The sequence below is a fragment of the Fonsecaea monophora genome (genome assembly GCF_001642475.1).
Source record: "Fonsecaea monophora strain CBS 269.37 chromosome Unknown Scaff9, whole genome shotgun sequence".
Classification (NCBI taxonomy): Eukaryota; Fungi; Ascomycota; class Eurotiomycetes; order Chaetothyriales; family Herpotrichiellaceae; genus Fonsecaea; species Fonsecaea monophora.
The window spans coordinates 411,770-429,920 of record NW_019173940.1 but is presented as its reverse complement, the minus strand read 5'-3'; the positions used below and the strand labels follow the sequence as shown (position 1 = coordinate 429,920).

Sequence of the window (18,151 nt, the reverse complement as noted above, 5' to 3'; positions counted from 1 at the left end):
AGGGGCTAGATGTATATAGACGTGCGGGTTGCGGGCCCCCTTCTGAAGCTCTCCAGCTTCGGGATCGCTGTCGTCTGCGCCTATAGGTAGACAATATACTTGTCAGATAGTTTACTGGCGAGCCATTCCTGACAGTCATGTCTGTCGCCTTCGGCACTATCCTGACCAACGCTCGCAGCGATAAGTTTCCTGACATTGTCCCTCCTCCTCTTACGACGGCCGGGCTTCTAGCAGCGAGCCTTAGCGCCGTTCCCGGGGCCTTCCCCCAGATCATCGAGGTCGGGATAAATTCCTACAATACTGGAAACGCCAAAGTCTCGGCTGTTCTTTCTTGTCAGACTTGTCTTTACTGGACTCGGCCTAGTCGTTACAGTTTTGACACCAAACGTTGGAAATTTTTATGAACGACAAAGCGGCAGCAACGATCTATGGCGAAAGTATCAAGAATACTTCTGGCCTCTCGCTGTCTTTGTGGGGGGCTAGCTTTTTTTTTTCATCAGTTGCGTGCCGGTGACGTTCTACATGCTCAAAGTTAGTTCGTCGATCGAACTCTCCAATACCTTTACAATGATTTGACCTCCATTGAAACATCATTAGTCTCAATTGGAGAATCGTTCTCCGTATGGTGTCGGATCTCGCCGGCGGCCTGGGCGATGGCCTTCTCCTGGTAATGTCCCTCTCTGAAGCGTTTGTGGATGGCCTCTTCCTCGGCATCATCCAAAGTAATATTGTCGCCAAAAATCTCGGCGATGTCTTCGAGAGACCTTCCCTTGGTCTATAAAAAGTTAGCCATGTAATCTATAGCTATGAAGGCAAGAATGGAATGAAAAAGCCAGGGCGTCCGGGGAAACACTCACCTCCGGCCAGTAAAACCAAGCAACGAAGAAGAAGAAAATTGTGACAAAAGTACCGACAAGATAGTAATAACCGTTGATGTGGGCAAAGGCAGTGGGCGCGGCCTGCAGGAAGATGATCGTGGCAATGAAAAGACCAGATATGGAGATGCCGATACCTCGGGCTCGAAGCGGAGTCGGGAAGAGTTCCGAGGCGTAGATGTAGGAAGTAGCATCCACCGAGACGCAGAAGCAGGCGATGTGCCAGAACAGGAAGAAGACGGCGGCGGCGGCAACGGAACGAGACTGGCCATGATTATTGTAGACAACGACGGTCGCACAAGCTCCAACCAGAGCGGTAACGGTGCCCGCAAACCCGAACACTACATCCCAAATCAGCCCCAGATCTCCCTCTCTCAATACCCTGGAAGGGACACTTACTCAAGAGTCTCGTGCGGCCTATTTTGTCCACAATGAGGGCGTTGATGACATTGCCCCCGGGACAGACCGAGATCCAGCCAGCCTGAATCAAAAGCTGATCGACAGTGCCGAAGCCGAGTCCTTTGTATAAAATCGGTCCGTAGTCTGCAAGGGGGGAGAAAATATTAGCCCTTGCGGGGAGGGGTATGACGTGGGGTAGAGAACGTACTGTTGATAACGAGAGTAAAAGTTCCTTGAGCTGCGAACATGACACCGAATCCTATCACACACCTCTTGAACAAGTTCGGTCGAGTGAAGAAGGCGCTGAGAGGAACATCGTCTTTCATCTCCTGGGCTGTCTGGGCGGCGAGTAGACGGAACTCCTCCCTGACGGCGATTTCGTGCTGGCCATCCTTGACTTTGACACCGCTGTCGTGAACTGTACGGAAAGCCTTGAACGCGTCGTCTTTGCGGCCTTTGGCGAGGAGCCAACGAGGCGATTCTGGAACAAATGGGAGGGCGATCATCAACCCCAATGGCCAACACATCTGGAAGCCCAAGGGGCCTCTCCACTGGTTACCACCATGGACAAAGTAGAAGCCGACTCCGATCCAACTGGCAGATGTGTAGCCAACGCAGATCATGACTCCGTGCAAACCTACGAGAAACCCTCGTAGGTTGGTAGGGGAGACTTCACTTTGGTACAATGGGACCAAGCCGACCAAAGCACCTGAGCAACGACCAGGGTTAGCGACAAGGAAGTCCTTGTAGAAGGAAGAAAAGTCAGATCAACATATAGGTTGGCCATACCGACGCCGATTCCCGTGATGAACCTCGCAACAATGAACATGGCAATGTCGACACTTCCCGTCTGCAAGGCGCCACCGACGAGGGAAAATGTGCCACCGATGAAGAGGGCCCATCTGCGCCCTATCTTGTCCGGGATCCATAGGGATGAGATGGAGCCAAAGAGACCGCCGACTTGGAAAAGAGCATTTGTGGCACCCTCGAGCTGAGTTGCGTTAGATGCCGTATCCAGGCCCATGTAGGACAGGAAACTTGGCTGTCCGAGGGTGGTTGAGATGATACTGCTGCAGTAGCCATATGTCAAGGACCCAAGGGACACTGCGAGGATGAGCTGGCGGGCGAATGGTCAGTGGATTGTGGTCAAGTTCTGCAAGCACAAGGGCTGAGCGGTAGCTTACTCCGATCTGGAATGCAGATACCATCTTGAGCAGGGTGTTGTTTTGGGTGTTGCTGAAAGTTCCACGAAGTTTTGCGTTGGAAAAAGATGAGGATGGGAGTTAGGCGATTGAATCTGTGGCGAATGGAAGGACAACGTGGAATGTATAGATACATTAAGAGACCATTCTACTTGCGACTCACCGGGCGGACCGGGCGCGGAGACCAACGACCGAGCATAATCCCCAGAGTAGAGCTTGACACAAAGCTTCTCTCGCCCCAGTTTTCCCGAGAAGGAAAATCCTCAGATTGGTATGGAGTAGGACTCCCCTCTAGGACCCGTCGGGCTCCTGTAGTTTGACGTGACATGCGGGGGCGTAACGCCGATATTATACTGTCCCTCCTTATTATTTATCATGACTCTCCCCCAGATAGACCTATTCCGCTCTCCCTCGCAGGCTAAGAATAAGACTAATCCACTCCCCACCTGGAACCGGATTAGAGTGACGAGTCTCGAGTCACCGAGGGAAGCGGATCAAAAAGTCGTCTTCGCTACGGCCAGGGGGAACTCGAAGCGAAAGAACTTCTCACCCGAAAGGTGAGGCAACTGCAGGTTGGAAAAGCAGGGCATCGCACGACAACTCTGAAAAATCCCTTCCTCCCTATCCACACGTGACAATGGCAGTGCCCTCGGTGATGCCATGCTCGATAATTCAATGAGCTGCCATACATGAGATTACATCTGCTTAGGACCAGCCAGATCCACATTTCATGACTCGGTTTTCCAAGGCCGACAACCATGCTGGTCGTGGTTAGAATTACGGAGAGCATTCACCGCACGGAAAAAGACTAGGTAGCGCAGGTACCACGACTGAGAATCAGGTCATCTTTCAAAATGGAAACCCTTTGAAGTGATTCGTCGCATACTGGTAGGGTACCCAGTGATTACCCGTGTGCGAACGGCCCTCAAAAGGTGTTGGTTGCTAGAGCAGACGATCCACTTCCCCACTCACAAGGCTCTACTTGTATAATTTATCTCTCTCAGGGGTTTTCCCCCTGTCCACTCCTGGCAGCAACGAGTGGGGGAGAAGAACATTCTTCGCTTCCCCAAGGACTGAGTTGTGGGCCGCAGACTACTTGTAGGCCGAGGCCCTTGGAACCGGGAAATGTTTGACGAATGGTCCCCATGGCAAGAACCTACAGGCGCGTGCTTGGAGTTTAACCGCTGTCAGCTATCCTGAGAATCCTCACGCGTCAGCATGTTCTGCAATAGACGAGTAGGAGCGAAACTTATCGGTCCTAAACAAAGCTAGGACAAGATCCAGAATTGTGATAGTCAAGCTGCTGATCGTTGCAGCCTGTGAGAACGATCACGATTGACAATGGCCTGAAGCTCAATTTACTGAAGAACATGAACCAGTTCCTCCGACTTGGGTCGGCTAAATGGTCCTAAAGTTGTGGCGTACCTTCTCGCGAGCTCAGGCAGTGGTCCTTTCTGCTCCTAGACGTTGCGAAACAAAGGCGACTGGAGGTGTGAAGAGAAGCTAACATTGAAAAAGAAAATGGTTGAAAAACATCAAAAGGGAAAGCACATCCGCTTGACCACCTCCAGCAAGTCTTCTGTATTTTGTTTCTACGCACTACATGAATAAACTGAGACGGTTACTCAACAAATGTGAGTAATAATAAGCCATTCATCAAGTCAATGTGTCCTATTTACGGTCTCTAGATTCGACCCTTTTTCCAAGAAAGCATCGGGGGATTGCCACATGCTTTGCTGCTGGCAAATGCATTACTACATTCTTCCCCAGAATATTATAGGTGCTGCTGCTAGCAGCACCATGGTCCAGATAATCAAACAGCCAAAATAGACCGCCCAGAGCTGTAAAGGCTCAGGCCGTTCAATCAAGCTTCAGCTATAATCGTCACCAAGGATATCCTTAACTCTGGCGATTCTCATAGTAGACCGTAGCCATTCGTGGTCATCCTCGGTACGAACGTAGAAGCTTATATCAGCATTGAATAACTTGTCTCCGGACCGGCATAACTTTGTTGAGCCATTGTTATCAGTCCCCAATTGGGGTTTGAGAACAAACTCTTGAGAGGCCTAAGAGCAAAATGATTTAGGCCTTTTATCCTTGAAAAGAAGAACAATTCTCACTCTTTATGTCAGTCTTGGACCTCCAAACAATGGGTGGGATGCTTGAGAGGGTGAAAGGACACCTGTGGATTACGGCCAGCTTGTCCCAGGAGCTGCTTGGGAAAGACCTATCCCTTCGTCGCTGGCGACCATATATGTGATTTTATGGGCCAGTTACATTCAGATCACTTCTTTTTTGGTATTTTCCAGCTCGGGAGTCCCATAAATTCCCCCGGATTTGCAGAGGCTTTTTACAGGGAGTGGGTTGACACAAACGGCCTTACACTCATCATCTCCAGGATCAAATCAGTTCTCGATTCATTCTTGACAGGACCAGAACTAGGAGACACATGCCACAGCCGATTGTTGTGACCAGGGTGTGGCCGGGGCTTCACACAATAAATGGTTGTTCCTTTGGAGAAGGGGAGCCAGGTCACATTGCCAATGCAGTTTCAGAGGCTGTCACGAAAGCCTTAGTACTGACCTGGTCACCCTGTGTACACATCTTGAATTTCAACGGGCCTGCCAAAAAGGGAGCACTCGCACACATGCAAAAGACATCGAGAGGAATTTAGACCGAGCAGTGACAGGTCGTCGCATTGCACTTCTCCGAGAACGTGACGACTTTACATACCCTAGACGGAAAATGTGATCGGCTGACGAAGGTGCAAGGCGGACAATCCGCGTAGCAAGGCAGTCCGCCTGCGGAAAGCAAGTTGCGCTTTTCCACTGCAAAACAGTATGACGAATTGACTGGTTCAAAGCCAAACAGCTCAGGCCAATTTTTTCCTTTTGTAGTAATGTGTTCAATATGCCCGTCAAAACGCCCCCTCCCCTCAAACAGGGCCCGACGTCAACTCGCTCCTCGTGGCGCCGTGATGCCTCTCGCTCTTTGCCAACCGCTGTGCTGGCGGCATGGCGGCATGAACCCCTGGACGATATGTACGACGGCATCGCCTATATGCCGACCTCATCTTCGTCACTTCTCTTACTGCCTACGAGTCCTCTTCACTCGCTTCGATCTTCCTCCTCGTGCTCTCGAGCCACATGCCTCGCCGAAAGAAGTTAACCACCGTCAACCTGAGCTCCGAGGGCGAATCATGCGTGAGGGCGCAGGCAGGTTCGCTTACCTGGACTGGTCAGTTGTTGATTCTCTCTCACAAAGTGGTCCGAGAGCGCAGTTGATCAGCAATACGAACAACGATTTCACTGATATCTCATTCATGGCTTAACTCGATGTCGAAAACTCCCTGTGTTCGACCCAGGAGTCCACGCCTCACTCTGGCCAGTGCGGGTGAGAGCCACCAGTCGACTAACTGAACCGAAGCACCTGAGTCCTCTGTCTGCTCCTCAAAATTCCACAGTTTCCAAGCATTCATCGGGGGTGCTGGTGTCCTACAAAGCCTTGTTCCTTTGATCAAGTTTGAATGTGTTGTTCGCAGGTCGAGCTTACAGTGGAGGCACTGTTGACACAAGTGTCGCATTCAGTTCTTGTTTCCCTCCTCAAGCCTCTTAAAGCAATCGATGAGGGGACATTAACTAGTAACAGAGATGGAGAGAGGATGGCGTTGCAAGGCACCTGTAAGTTTGGCCTCGAATGGCATGTATCAAAGCGGTGATGCTGATACAAACATAAAGACGCTGTGCTAGGCAGAGGAACATCCACATGGTTTCAAGGGACTGAGATAATTGCCACAACTCACCATGGACATATGCATTGAGGGTAATACCTCAACGGCAGAAACACTACTAACATTGCGCCTCAGTGTATCTGGCTGTTTCGACATCGAAATACGCGAAAATATGACCGGTCAGGCGAAATTGTTTTCTCCTGGCTCCTATCCTTCGACGAGGCTGAAGTGCAGTTCTCGACTCAAGAAGATTGCTGTCAACGGTATGGATGCGCTTTACGACCCCGACAAAGCAATTCCGCTTCTTGCACTGAATGACTGGCGGCGGCGGGCACAGGTTGATTGATCTGGAGGTTGCACTTCCCTGCGGTCTCTGGGTGGTGTTGGCGACGAAACCGAACCCTCTCTTGGTTGTATGCAGCTCTGCTTCTCTGCAATGACCAGATGCTCAAAGTTGGCCAGCACATCTACTTCGGGCATCGAAATCGGATGGCAGGACAGTCCCTCCAATACACAGTTGAGATACGGAGCAGGATTTCTTTTTGGAGATCCTCGTGTGAGGGCTTTCTGCAGGCGCAGCTTTCTAAAACGCGGATCTAGCAACAAGGTGGCTTTATTCTTCCTCTTCCTCTTCCTCGTCGTCAACCTCGGTCACCACAGCAATGTCTGTGGCTCTCCCACCATTGAAGCCGTCGTCTTCAAACGGGCAACTGCTCACGGCGCAAACTGCATCCACTTCGGCCCGCATTTCTAGGAAATCTCCCGGCCTTGAACAATTGAGCGCCTTGATTGTGTAATAGGGAGTATTCTGGAAGACATTGAATGGGTCAACTACTTCGCTCCAATGCTTCATGCCCCAGGGTTTCATCGCTTCGGCAACATTGGTGGCACAGGACCGGTGAACAGGGTGGCCGTTGCGTGCATAAAAGCCCGGGTTACACGCCATGAAAAGCAGATCGTGAGTTTTGACCATGTCCGCGACTATAGTAAACATTTTTCGGTCCCGATTCGTGTAGAGCGCCTCGCCTACCTGCGGAGATGCAGAACCTCCCAGTGCGTATCGCGTGTAGCTCGTGGAAAAATGCTCCGAGTTGGTCGCAGGAGAGTAAGGCAGCGTCCAAGCCATGAAGTCGACCACCTGCTGGCCATGAAGGTCGACGATACGAAAATGAGATGAGGCTTTGACCTCGAAAGCGTGGCCGTGGGCGGCGGGGACCAGATGCCTTTTAAGTGTTGACCGAGGATGCCTCACGAGGAGAGTTTCCCAAGGGTATCGCAGTGCCGATGATTGGTTGCGCGTCGAGGTGGACGAGGGAGCATCGTTGGTTTGGGGAGCGACATGGTCCTGATGTTCTTGGGCTTTCGCCACGGGCCCTTGGGCAAAGACTCTACGTGTCATGGTGGGTTGACTAGGTCTTTCAGGACGACGAGGAGGAGGGAGACGAGTGGTGGTGGGGGAAGGGGAGGGGGAGGGGTTTGCAACAAGCTTGGACAGCTACATATGCATGCCGATCACAAGGGGCGGTGGGTGCTGGCGGGTTGAGCACGATGGCACGGTGAGATGGAAGTTTGTAAATGGAGGGGCCACCAGGGTTGATGGCGATAAGCACTGAGTGATTCCACCGGGGATTCAAGGTCACACAATGACGTAGTGGCAGTGTGGGACAAAGCGCAGTCTGACCGCCAGTCACCTGCGTATCCCTCGCACCCTAGTTTCGCACGTGTGCAAGATCAATGGAACTCTCTAGAGTACTTGGAGAACACATCCATGACCCTCCCTCTCCTTGGGCCCGAAGACTCTGCTTCCTCAAGCACCAAACAAATGCTCACGCACGGGAAAATGGGCGTGATTTTTGGCACCTTTCTCCGGGTGAGGAGGGGTACCAAGCATGGGAAGACTGATCACACGGCGACTATCACAGCGACTCAAGAAGCTGGAATCCGACTGGTCTCCACGAAATACACCCATCCATCCGTTGGCATTTGAATAGGGTTGTCCCAACCGGCAAGATCAGGAGTCCTCCGGGTTTGGCGAGGTGGCAGGGTGGGTTATCTAAGTGGTATTTGATCCCCAAGATGCACGTCTGACCAGCGTATTTTCGTGTACTCTGTGCATTTCCTCAGCATATGGTGTATGACGATTCCAATCAATGCTAAATGTGTTGTCTATTGTAATTCGCATTCAAGACGGCGGGAAGGGCTTGAAACGGCCTGCCTCTTTGTCGGAGCGCCTCTCAAAATGATTCGATCGAAGATCGGGGTGGTAGAGCAAGGAGACTCGTTACTCGGACGGATTCCATTTCCGGATCCTGCTCATGTTTCTGTGAGTTAGGAAGGTCCACATGCGGGAGCACAGAGCCAGGTGTCTCGGAAAACTTGGCCTTTCCGACTGTACCTACAGGGTCATTAGCTTCTGCCACCAGTCTTCCCACCTGTCATATCAATCTGAGGCAGGCTTTAACCAGTCCTGCAGGCATAGCCCTTGATAGATAGGCCCTGCTCCGCGACGGACTTGAATATCCCACATATTTCGGCTGCAATGGTGTATCAAATGGGAAGTAGCTGTTATCCATCCCCCTATGTGACGGCCGAGCAGTCTCAACAATCAGTACTTGGGGTCAGATTGATCGATCAAGCCACAAGGCACAAGGGTATCCTCAGACAAGATCGTCCACAATACCGTGAATATTGAACCCAGTATTAACGTACCCAGTAGCAGCGCCTTGACACCATTCAATATGTAGGGCTTTCCTGAGAGAAAGGGATCTCAAGCTCTTTTGCACCATTGATAGCTCAACCACTGCAGGCGTTCGGTTCTCATCCTCCACAATAGTTCCTTTCAGCGCGGCGGTCTTAGACGGTCCATATTCGGTTGGTCGCTGGAAGGAAATCTCACGGAACTAGTGTCACTTTGTTCTTCTGATCCTCGGGAATCCTCGCTTGGTAAAACTTGCATTTGAGCTGGCGAGGGTAATTCTGTGCCTCCATCAATGACGAAATCAATCTGCTCGAAAGCCTGCTGGATTGCGATGTTAGCTCGACATTCGTTTCGCACGTGGGCGGCCAGTTGCGACAGCTCGACGCCTGAGCGTATAACACGGAGCAAGTCCTCGGTCGCATTGAAACCACCCGCTCGCACGGTTGCGATTATTCCTCCCAGAAGTTGCTGGTGTCGTTCGAGGGCGAGTTGCTTATCCGCGAGTTCTTGGGCAGTTCGATGATTCGCAATCTTCCGTCGCTGGTCAGAAGTCGCGTCGTAAACGCATAGACTTTTTCTCGTCGCACACGCCTCGCAGGGATTGCCTCCAGAGCACTGCTTCGTGTTAGACACGCAGCTGGTGAACGCCCCAAGTGCGCTAGATACCTTTGTTTTCCTCTGCTTACAGGCACCACAAGCAGTGGATATTTTTCGACCGCGCTGAGACGATGGAGGCTCCTGGGGAGGCTCGCCGCCGGGGGGTGGTCGCGGGGCCAACATCTGAGACATAGAGAGAGAATGGCTGCCGTGAATTCATCGGGAATGCCGAGCTGGCTCTGGATCTCTCGGAAGCCCTTTTCAATGCGACAATCTGCTTGACAATTCATGTTATTGAGAGCGCGCCATCGTAGGAAAAGGGCCCCTGGAAGGAAGTGAGTGTGCGTTTTTCGAGAAAGCTTGAGAATATGAGCGAAGCTCGCTCAGTGGAAGAAAGCAAGTAAGACAGAATTATGGCGGACGAGATATCCGAACTCTGCGAGTGGGCTTCTTGGGCCCAACATATTTATGCTAGGCGCTCCTCGGAGGAACGTTGCAACCAGCCATAGTTACGACACGAATAGGAAACTTCGAATCGGCCATTTGGTCCATGGCTCTGCCCAGTATTCGATTATTTGATTTCATACACAGCAGGTAGACGACTCTGGACTCAGAGGCATCTTCCGCTTGTGCCTGTTCGCCCTCAAGTGTCATCGCAAAGCATATAGACCACTTCTGACATGGAGAGAAGGGCAGATTCGGGCTCGTTCTTACAAGGAAATTCGCAAGAGATCGACCGGCTCTGTGTCTCAGAGGGCGGGGAGCTCGATTAGTGCAAGGTTGGCTCATGGTGTTCACTGCAACAAGAAATTCCATAGCCGGCCGACTGGGTTTGTGATTAGGGGGCACGCTGGGCCTACATCCCTTGGCCTCGCCGGTAGTTTCTTCCGGGCTGTAACAAGCCCCTCCCCATGAAGGCAAAGTTGGCGCACATCTCGAGATGTGAATTTCCTAGGCCGAGCTGATATCAGCACATGCAAAGCTCCGTGCTTGGATACCAATTCTTCATATTCTGAATTTTTTTTTCTCCATGGTGTGAAAGTCGATCCTGGGACACAGAGACGTTCAAGGGCGGGGAGACCTAAGACTTCCAGATGAGATCGAGAAGTTGAGCCTAAGTCCTTAGCCGACCTAGGCTCTACGGGTATGCTCGGCTCGATGAACAGGCAATGGCAGATGCCTGTGACCGTGTTGAATAATAGGAGCCATTGCCCGCAGTTGGGGGTTAATGTTGTGATTGGTAACTGGACTGCTATGAGGCGCAGAAAATGCCAGGGCCCTTTGCCACACTCCAAAGTTTTTTCAGACTCCTTTGGGGTGTTGAAATCACGTTAATTATCACGTGTGTACACGTGATAGATCTTGGCACGCTCAACGATGCCGAGACTCGCCAGTCTAAATTTGGACTAGACTGAATCTTAATTCGCTCCGCAATGATGTTGATCCCGAGTTTGGCATTTTGGAGCCCAAAAAAATTCCTCGAAACTGCGCCCCAAATTTCTTTTCGAATCTCTTGAACAACTTTGTACCCTTCCACGTTCTGAGACTGTGTGCTTAGGACATTGGGTTTAAAACCTTCTTGGCCTTTGGAACGTTGAAGGATTTCCTCTCGTTCGGCCTAGCTGTGATTGATTAAAACAACCACAGAGGCGCAGGCTGCCTGCAGGCTATGATGGACGAACAGAAATTCTTGGAGCAGCTCTCCATCATCCTCGATCCAAAGAAAGGTGACGTGAAGGCCGCCACAAGTGTACTTCAGAATCAATACTACAAACAGCCAGCGTCCCTACTTGCCTTACTCCACCTCGTAATCTCACACGAAAGTGCCGACCTCAAACAACTTGCTGCCGTCCAAGCAAGGCCGTTGGTCTCGAAACACTGGACCAAGATTCCTCTCAACCAGCGGCAAGATGCGCGAACACAGCTCTTGCGGGCTACTCTCGCCGAACCCTCCTCCCTTGTCCGACACTCATCATCGCGTCTGATAGGCACGATTGCGAAGATTGATCACCAGGATGGGGAATGGCCTGAACTGCCTGGCATGTTGCAGCAAGCCGCCTCGAGCTCAAAAGCCGCGGAACGCGCAATCGGCGTGTACGTGCTTTTTTGCATCCTCGAAACTATGGGAGAGCACTTTCTTCCCATATTCAAAGAATTATTTGCGCTCTTCAGCAATACAATCAAAGACCCAGAGAGCCTCGAAGTCCGCGTCAACACGCTGCTAGCCATCTCCAAAATGGCTTACTTCGCCGATCCCGAGGAAGAAAAGGCATTACTCAAGGAGTTTCAAAACATCTTCCCAGCTATGGTTGCTGTTCTGGAGGATACAATCGACTCGGGCAAAGAAGATCAGATCATGCTCACCTTCGAGGTTTTCAACACCCTTCTGACTGCCGAATATCAATATATGGCGAACCACTTCCAGGATTTGGTCGCCTTCATGAACGGCATTGCAACCAATTCGGCCATGGCTGATGACACAAGGACTCAAGCCATCAGTTTCTTGATGCAGTGCGTCCTCTATAGACGGCTGCGCGTTCAAGGTGCCAAGATGGGGGATCCACTGACTAAGAGCATGTTACAAGTTGCCACGGAGGTCGATGATGATCCCGCTGACGAAGACGAGATCACGCCTGCTAGATCAGCTCTGGCTCTAATCGAAACCATGTCTCGGCATCTCCCGCCCAACCAAGTTGTCGTTCCACTTCTGAACGCACTCCCCGAGTATTCCAAAAGCTCCAATCCCAAACACAGACAGGCCGGCATCCTGGGTCTGGGTATGGCTGTGGAGGGAGCTCCAGATTTTCTCAGCACCCAACTGACCTCTGTTCTGCCAATACTCTTCACACTTCTGGAGGATTCGGAGGTTATCGTCAGACGAGCTGCGCTGCAGACAACCGCCAGGCTAGCCGAAGATATGCCGGAAGATATTAGCAAGGCCCATGAGAAATTGATGCCCTTACTCGTCAAGAATCTGACTGCTGCCATGAGTGCCTACAAAGGTGAGGAGGAAGGCCCTACTGTGGACATCATGAAGACTGCGACAAGTGCTATCGACGCAGTCGTGGATGGGATGGATGCTGAAGATGCTGTTCCTTATCTCGATAAGCTGGCTCCACTACTTCAGCGACTCTTTAAGCACCCGGATTTCAAGATCAAAGCGCTGGCCGCGGGGGCTCTGGGCTCGTTGGCTTCAACAGTCGAGGCACCTTTCTTGCCCTACCTTCGTGACTCTATGAATGCTATGCAAGAATACATCACCAAGAAGGAGAGCGAGGAGGAACTTGACCTGCGCGCTAGTTGCACCGATGCCATGGGTGAAATGGCTGTCGCCGTTGGTCCAACTGAGTTCAAGGACTACGTACAGCCGCTCATGGAGACCAGCGAAGAGGCCCTGCATCTCGAGCACTCCAGACTCAAGGAGAGTACCTACATTCTGTGGTCGTCTCTCGCCAAGGTCTACGAAGCGGACTTTGCGCCTTTCCTTGAAGGAGTTGTGAAAGGTCTTTTCGATTGCATCGACCAGGAAGAAGTCGACCTGGAAGTTGAGCTTGGTGCCAGTGCGAGGGATTTGCTTGGCAAGGAGGTAATGATCGACGGCAAAAAGGTCAAGGTTGCTGCAGCCGATGACGAGGATGACGATGGGGGCATCGAGATCGATGGTGATGATGAAGGCGACTGGGATGAGTTGGCGACTGTCACGCCTATAATTCTCGAGAAGGAAATCGCCATCGAGGTTATCGGTGATGTTGTTTCTAACACCAAGACGGCCTACCTTCCCTTCTTCGAGAAGACGGTCGAAAAACTTCTGCCTCTGGCGGAGCACGAATGCGAGGAGTTACGCAAGGCCACATTCAGTACGTTGCATCGCGCGTACGCTGCTCTTTACGATATTTCAGAAGAATCAGGCCAGCTGCAAAAATGGAAGCCTGGCCTCCCACTCCAGGTTGAACCGACGCCAGGACTGAAGAAGTTTGGGGAGCTCTTGATGACTGCGACATTGAACGTCTGGCCCGAAGAAGAAGAAATGTAAGTGAGATTCTCAGCCCTGTTCCCTGGTGGTGCTTATCCACAAGATGAGATATCCTCGTTAATCCCAGCTCACTCCGACACGCAAGTCGTGAATGAAGCGAAAGCGATCTTCAACCCTCTGAAAGATGTTATCTGCCTTCCATGTGCATCCACAAGCGAAGGAAACCAAACTGACTCTTGGAAATCCTTAGTCATACCGTTACCGAGATCTCGAGAGCTCTATCAGAGAACCTCAAAATGACGGGTCCTTCCCTGCTCAGCTACCCCGATGTCCTCTCCAAGATCGTCCAGACAGTGACGGATTTGATCACGAAACAACACGCGTGCCAGATCGACATGGCAGAAGCCGCCCTGGATGACGAAGACCTAGAATCCACAGAATTAGAATGGCTTGTTGTAGACAGCGCCATGGATGTGATATCGGGGCTTGCTGCTGCGCTTGGCCCAAGCTTTGGGGAGCTGTGGAAGATTTTTGAGAAACAGGTTCTACGATATGCAAGCGGTGGAGAAGCCCTGGGCCGTGCGTCTGCATGTGGGGTGCTCGCTGAGATCATCACGGGCATGGAAGGAGCTGTCACGCCATATACCTCACAGATGCTGAATGTCCTCCTCAAGCGTCTCGGAGACGAAGATCCTCAGACCAAATCCAACGCAGCATATGCCGTGGGCAGACTGGTTGAGAAATCCGAAGACGCCGCCACTATTGTCAAAGCATACCCTCAAATCCTCTCAAAACTCGAATCTATCCTGCGCATCACGGAGTGCCGCTGCCAGGACAATGCGGCCGGATGTGTTTCTAGGTTGATACTGAAGCACAAGGACAAGGTGCCCATCCAGCAGGTTCTCCCAGCACTGGTTGACAGCGGCATCTTGCCTCTGAAGGAGGACTACCAAGAGAATGAACCGCTGTGGACAATGATCGTACAGCTCTACCGCGACCAGGACCCGACGATTCAGCAACTCACCCCGAAGTTGGCTCCGATCATGATGAGTGTGCTAGGGGAGCCAGAGGAACAGTTGACGGATGAAGTGAGAGAACAGGTCCAGGCACTCGTGGAGCATTTGAAGAGCCTGCACTAGAGAAACGGCCGAGCGAGCTGTCCACTTTCTGCCTGCCTGTCAACGAGCGGGCGCAAAAGTTCCACAGCCAGGTGGCGGACGGCAACACAAAGGTCCCTTGGACTTGGGCCAATCCTCACACATGACAGAACGACAGATGAAGTCTCGGAAGTTAATGCGTGTAACGAAATGAACGTCTTAGAGCAAAGTTAGACCAGAGATACCATGTATCATGCCGGATACAGTGCGAATGCTAGATGCTGTTTACGAAAGAACATAGAGACCCATCCGTGCTGCTACTCGGGAAGAACGAGGTGAAAAGAGCTAGCAGCCATAGATCAGGCTGAGAAGAAGCACGCACCACGATAATTTTCAGGATTTTACTATTTCTTCTCTGGGCAGAAAAGGGGATTCATCGATCGACAAGGTTGTGTATCACACGTGTATATACAGTTTGTCTTGTAGTCGCGGCCCCTTATTAGCAGCAGTCTTGGTACTTCAAGTGGTACATCACATCTCCAGGGCACCATCACCTCGGCATTGTATGTATGTATGCATGTACATGCGCAGACAAGACGTGACGAGTACGAGGGACATAAAGCCACATCCCCTAGTCCCTGCACGCTCGCTTGACCCTGTCTGCATTGTTCGAGACCGACACATGAGCTCGCAGCCTGGTTAATATGGGTTGTAAGAATCGCTTCAGGCTGAGTGAGAAGCCCTTTTAGCAATATACAAATACTATCAATATCCAAACCTTGTCTGTTCCAAGAAGGCCTTTTACGACTCAGGGACTGTGACCGATAAAATCAATGATTTTTTTAAATTGCCTCTCATTACTTTCAGAGAGAGACCAAGGCAATAAATAATGAACAGACGACCTGCTTCAAACCATCTCCTCTTCCTCTCAACTCCCCTTCCCTTCTCCTTCATTCAGGCATGTTCAGCGTGAACGCGATGGGCCTTTTCATCCTTGAGCACGTCGGCGTCTCGACCCGTCGTGGATACTGTGCCGTCGTCGCCGATGATCTCCTGGATTTCGTGGGTGTTGTGGTCCTCGACCACGAGCCGGTGGGTGTTCTGGTCAATGTGGATGTCTTCGGCAAAGACCTGGACCTCGTCCTTTTCGCCAAACACCTTGGCCATCTCCTCCAGGGGCACGCCCTTGGTCTCGGGGATCAGGAAGTAGATGACAAAGACGCCCAGGCCCGAGATGATGATGAAGACGAGGTAGTATTTCCAGCCGATGTTGGCGAACGCCTTTGTATCAAGAATTGGGGGTTTTAGTCATTGAAGATACAGATTCTTTTTCCAGATTAGAAAAAAAAGGGGGCAGACTTACAGTTGGGGCAACCTCGAGGTACACCAGGTCAGTGATTGCTATGACGAAGATAATGCAAGCGACTCCTTTTGCTCGAGCATTGTTCGGGAATGCTTCGGCGAAAAAGGTGATACCAGCAACATCGACGCCGACGGAAAAGAACGCGAGGAAGATATACGCTGCTGCGACGCCCATTTTGAGCCCGGCCTTATTGGTGCCGGCAGAAGGGCCTTCGACATAGGTGGCTACCATGGCGGCCTCGAGGATGAGGCTGGCACATGCTCCGCCGGTGCCTATCATCAGAAGCGGTTTCCGCCCGACTGAGTCAATTAGCAGCGCGCCCACGATGTTGAATACAATGGCGACGCTCAGCCAGCCACACTGAAAGATGAATTGATGGTATGTGTCGTAGCCGAGGGTCTTGTAGATGAGGGGACCGTAGTTGTTGAGCACCAAAACGCCAGTGCTCTGGCCAATAAAGGCGTACGCCATGGTGGCTGACATGCGCTTGCGGTATTTTCGATGGGTAAAGAGGGTAATCTGCGAAGTGGTTTAGTGTCGCCGCTGAAAAACGAGAACATCGTTGTTTATTCTGGAGGGAAATGGAAACGAACCAAGGAAACTTCGCTCTTCTTCTCATGCTCTGCTTGCTGGGCCATCTGATAGAACTCTTCTCGGGCGAATACTTGGTCTGGATCGTTCTTCATCTTGTGCAGGTCAAACACAATCTTCTTGGCCTCTTCGACTCGACCCTTCAGCAGGAGAAACCGGGGCGATTCGGGTACAATCAAGCACACGACGATCATGAGGAGAGCAAAGAATATGCCGATCCCGATCGGAGCCCTCCACTGCATCGACGGATTGTCATCGATCGTGTAGAACCCTAGGCCGATGCATGCTGCAATGGTATATCCCACGCCGACGTGGATGCCATTCATGCCCGACATCAGGCCTCGAAGATCAGGCGGAGCCAGCTCGGAGACGAATAGAGGTGCTGAGAGAGAGCATTAGCAGGGGCGTGATCCAAGGGTGTTCCTTTCTGTGGGGGCAGGAGACAATCTTACTGGTGACCTGGAACCCCCAAGCCCCAAAGCCCGTAATAAACCGAGCGACGATGAACATGGCAATGTTACGACTGCCGGTCTCCAAAGCGGTACCCAGAGTCAAGACCGTCGCGGAAACAATGAACGATGGCTTCCTGCCAAAGCGGTCCGTAATGAAGCCAGCGAGGACAACGCCGAAGCATGCGCCTGCCTATTGAAGATTGATCAGTGGTGAAAAAACGGAGAGAGGGAGGCAAGGTCCACACGAGAAGGAACCTACAAAGTACACGCCCGATACAGCTCCAATCAGGGCATTTCCATCCGAACTCAGAGCACCTGTTTCGGCGTCCACAATGCCCATGTACGTCAGGAATGAGCCGGTCCCCAGAGTGATGCTGATGCCAGAGGATGGATATCCGCAGGCGAGCTGGCCCAGCGAGACGAGCCAGCACACAAAGAAGTTCCAGCCATTCCAATGGCCGTGGCGAATCTTGGAGAACATGATTATCAGGGGAACAGGCAAAGGGTGCTTGCTCCAAACGTGTTACTGCGCCGGGGAAAGGGTTTATTTCTGGCATGTGGTGCTAGGGTGAGCATCGCAGCTTCATATACTTTCAAGTGTTCGCGCAGTCACCCATAGCCTGGTCCAGCTTGGGTGCGCCGAGACTTGCTTTCCTCGCCTCGAGTCGCTTCCCAGGACAGGGTGGGTCAGAGAGAAGCAGACCGTGATGGTGTTGATGGTCCCTCACCCCATGGGGCGCCATGACCCTTGACCGGGGTGTCGGATCAGAGCCAACAAGGTCGAGGTCGAGAACTTGCTTGGCCCGGACGTCTCCACTTTGGGTCTTGGGCTGGGGCCGAGCCATTTTTGGTTAGCGTCATTCGGACCGCCGGACCGGGGTCGATCAGGCCAATGAAAATGGAGAGACGGCCTTTCCCCACAAAATTATAGGACGAGGGTATACTGGGTTTCGGCAAGTCAAAAGGTCCTTGCGCCTGCCAGTAGAACCCTGGGGTATCGGTCCGATATATACGTCGTACGATGGATGAGCGACACATAATCACGCCTCGGGCTGCGACATTTGTGCATTCCATACTTTGTACATAATTTCTTCCCCCATGCTTCGAGAGAACTTATGTAACTATGGAAGGGCGCGGTAATCTCACCTGCATGGAGACTGTTGATCATCGTCCC

General features: G+C 51.8%; 5 protein-coding genes across 5 annotated transcripts; 1 reads left to right on the top strand and 4 right to left on the bottom strand.

Annotated features, from left to right (window-relative positions):
* Window positions 1–562: 562 nt before the first annotated feature.
* On the bottom strand, window positions 563–2,482 carry AYO21_02234 (hypothetical protein; the record flags this gene model as incomplete). The annotated part of the gene is made up of 6 exons (XM_022652214.1): window positions 563–775; window positions 858–1,216; window positions 1,275–1,418; window positions 1,483–1,983; window positions 2,064–2,391; window positions 2,459–2,482. The coding sequence occupies 6 exons, from the start codon at window positions 2,480–2,482 to the stop codon at window positions 563–565; spliced, it is 1,569 nt and encodes a 522-aa protein (XP_022515600.1).
* Window positions 2,483–6,819: 4,337 nt separating this feature from the next.
* Window positions 6,820–7,605, bottom strand: AYO21_02233 (hypothetical protein; the record flags this gene model as incomplete). The annotated part of the gene is made up of 1 exon (XM_022652213.1): window positions 6,820–7,605. One exon carries the CDS (start codon window positions 7,603–7,605, stop codon window positions 6,820–6,822), a length of 786 nt encoding a protein of 261 aa, XP_022515599.1.
* A 1,440-nt stretch (window positions 7,606–9,045) lies between these two features.
* On the bottom strand, window positions 9,046–9,693 carry AYO21_02232 (hypothetical protein; the record flags this gene model as incomplete). Its single annotated transcript, XM_022652212.1, has 1 exon — window positions 9,046–9,693. One exon carries the CDS (start codon window positions 9,691–9,693, stop codon window positions 9,046–9,048), a length of 648 nt encoding a protein of 215 aa, XP_022515598.1.
* A 1,480-nt stretch (window positions 9,694–11,173) lies between these two features.
* Window positions 11,174–14,613, top strand: AYO21_02231 (hypothetical protein; the record flags this gene model as incomplete). Its single annotated transcript, XM_022652211.1, has 2 exons — window positions 11,174–13,530; window positions 13,725–14,613. 2 exons carry the CDS (start codon window positions 11,174–11,176, stop codon window positions 14,611–14,613), a joined length of 3,246 nt encoding a protein of 1,081 aa, XP_022515597.1.
* A 912-nt stretch (window positions 14,614–15,525) lies between these two features.
* Window positions 15,526–17,458, bottom strand: AYO21_02230 (hypothetical protein; the record flags this gene model as incomplete). Its single annotated transcript, XM_022652210.1, has 5 exons — window positions 15,526–15,852; window positions 15,935–16,453; window positions 16,528–16,907; window positions 16,978–17,167; window positions 17,237–17,458. 5 exons carry the CDS (start codon window positions 17,456–17,458, stop codon window positions 15,526–15,528), a joined length of 1,638 nt encoding a protein of 545 aa, XP_022515596.1.
* Window positions 17,459–18,151: the final 693 nt, after the last annotated feature.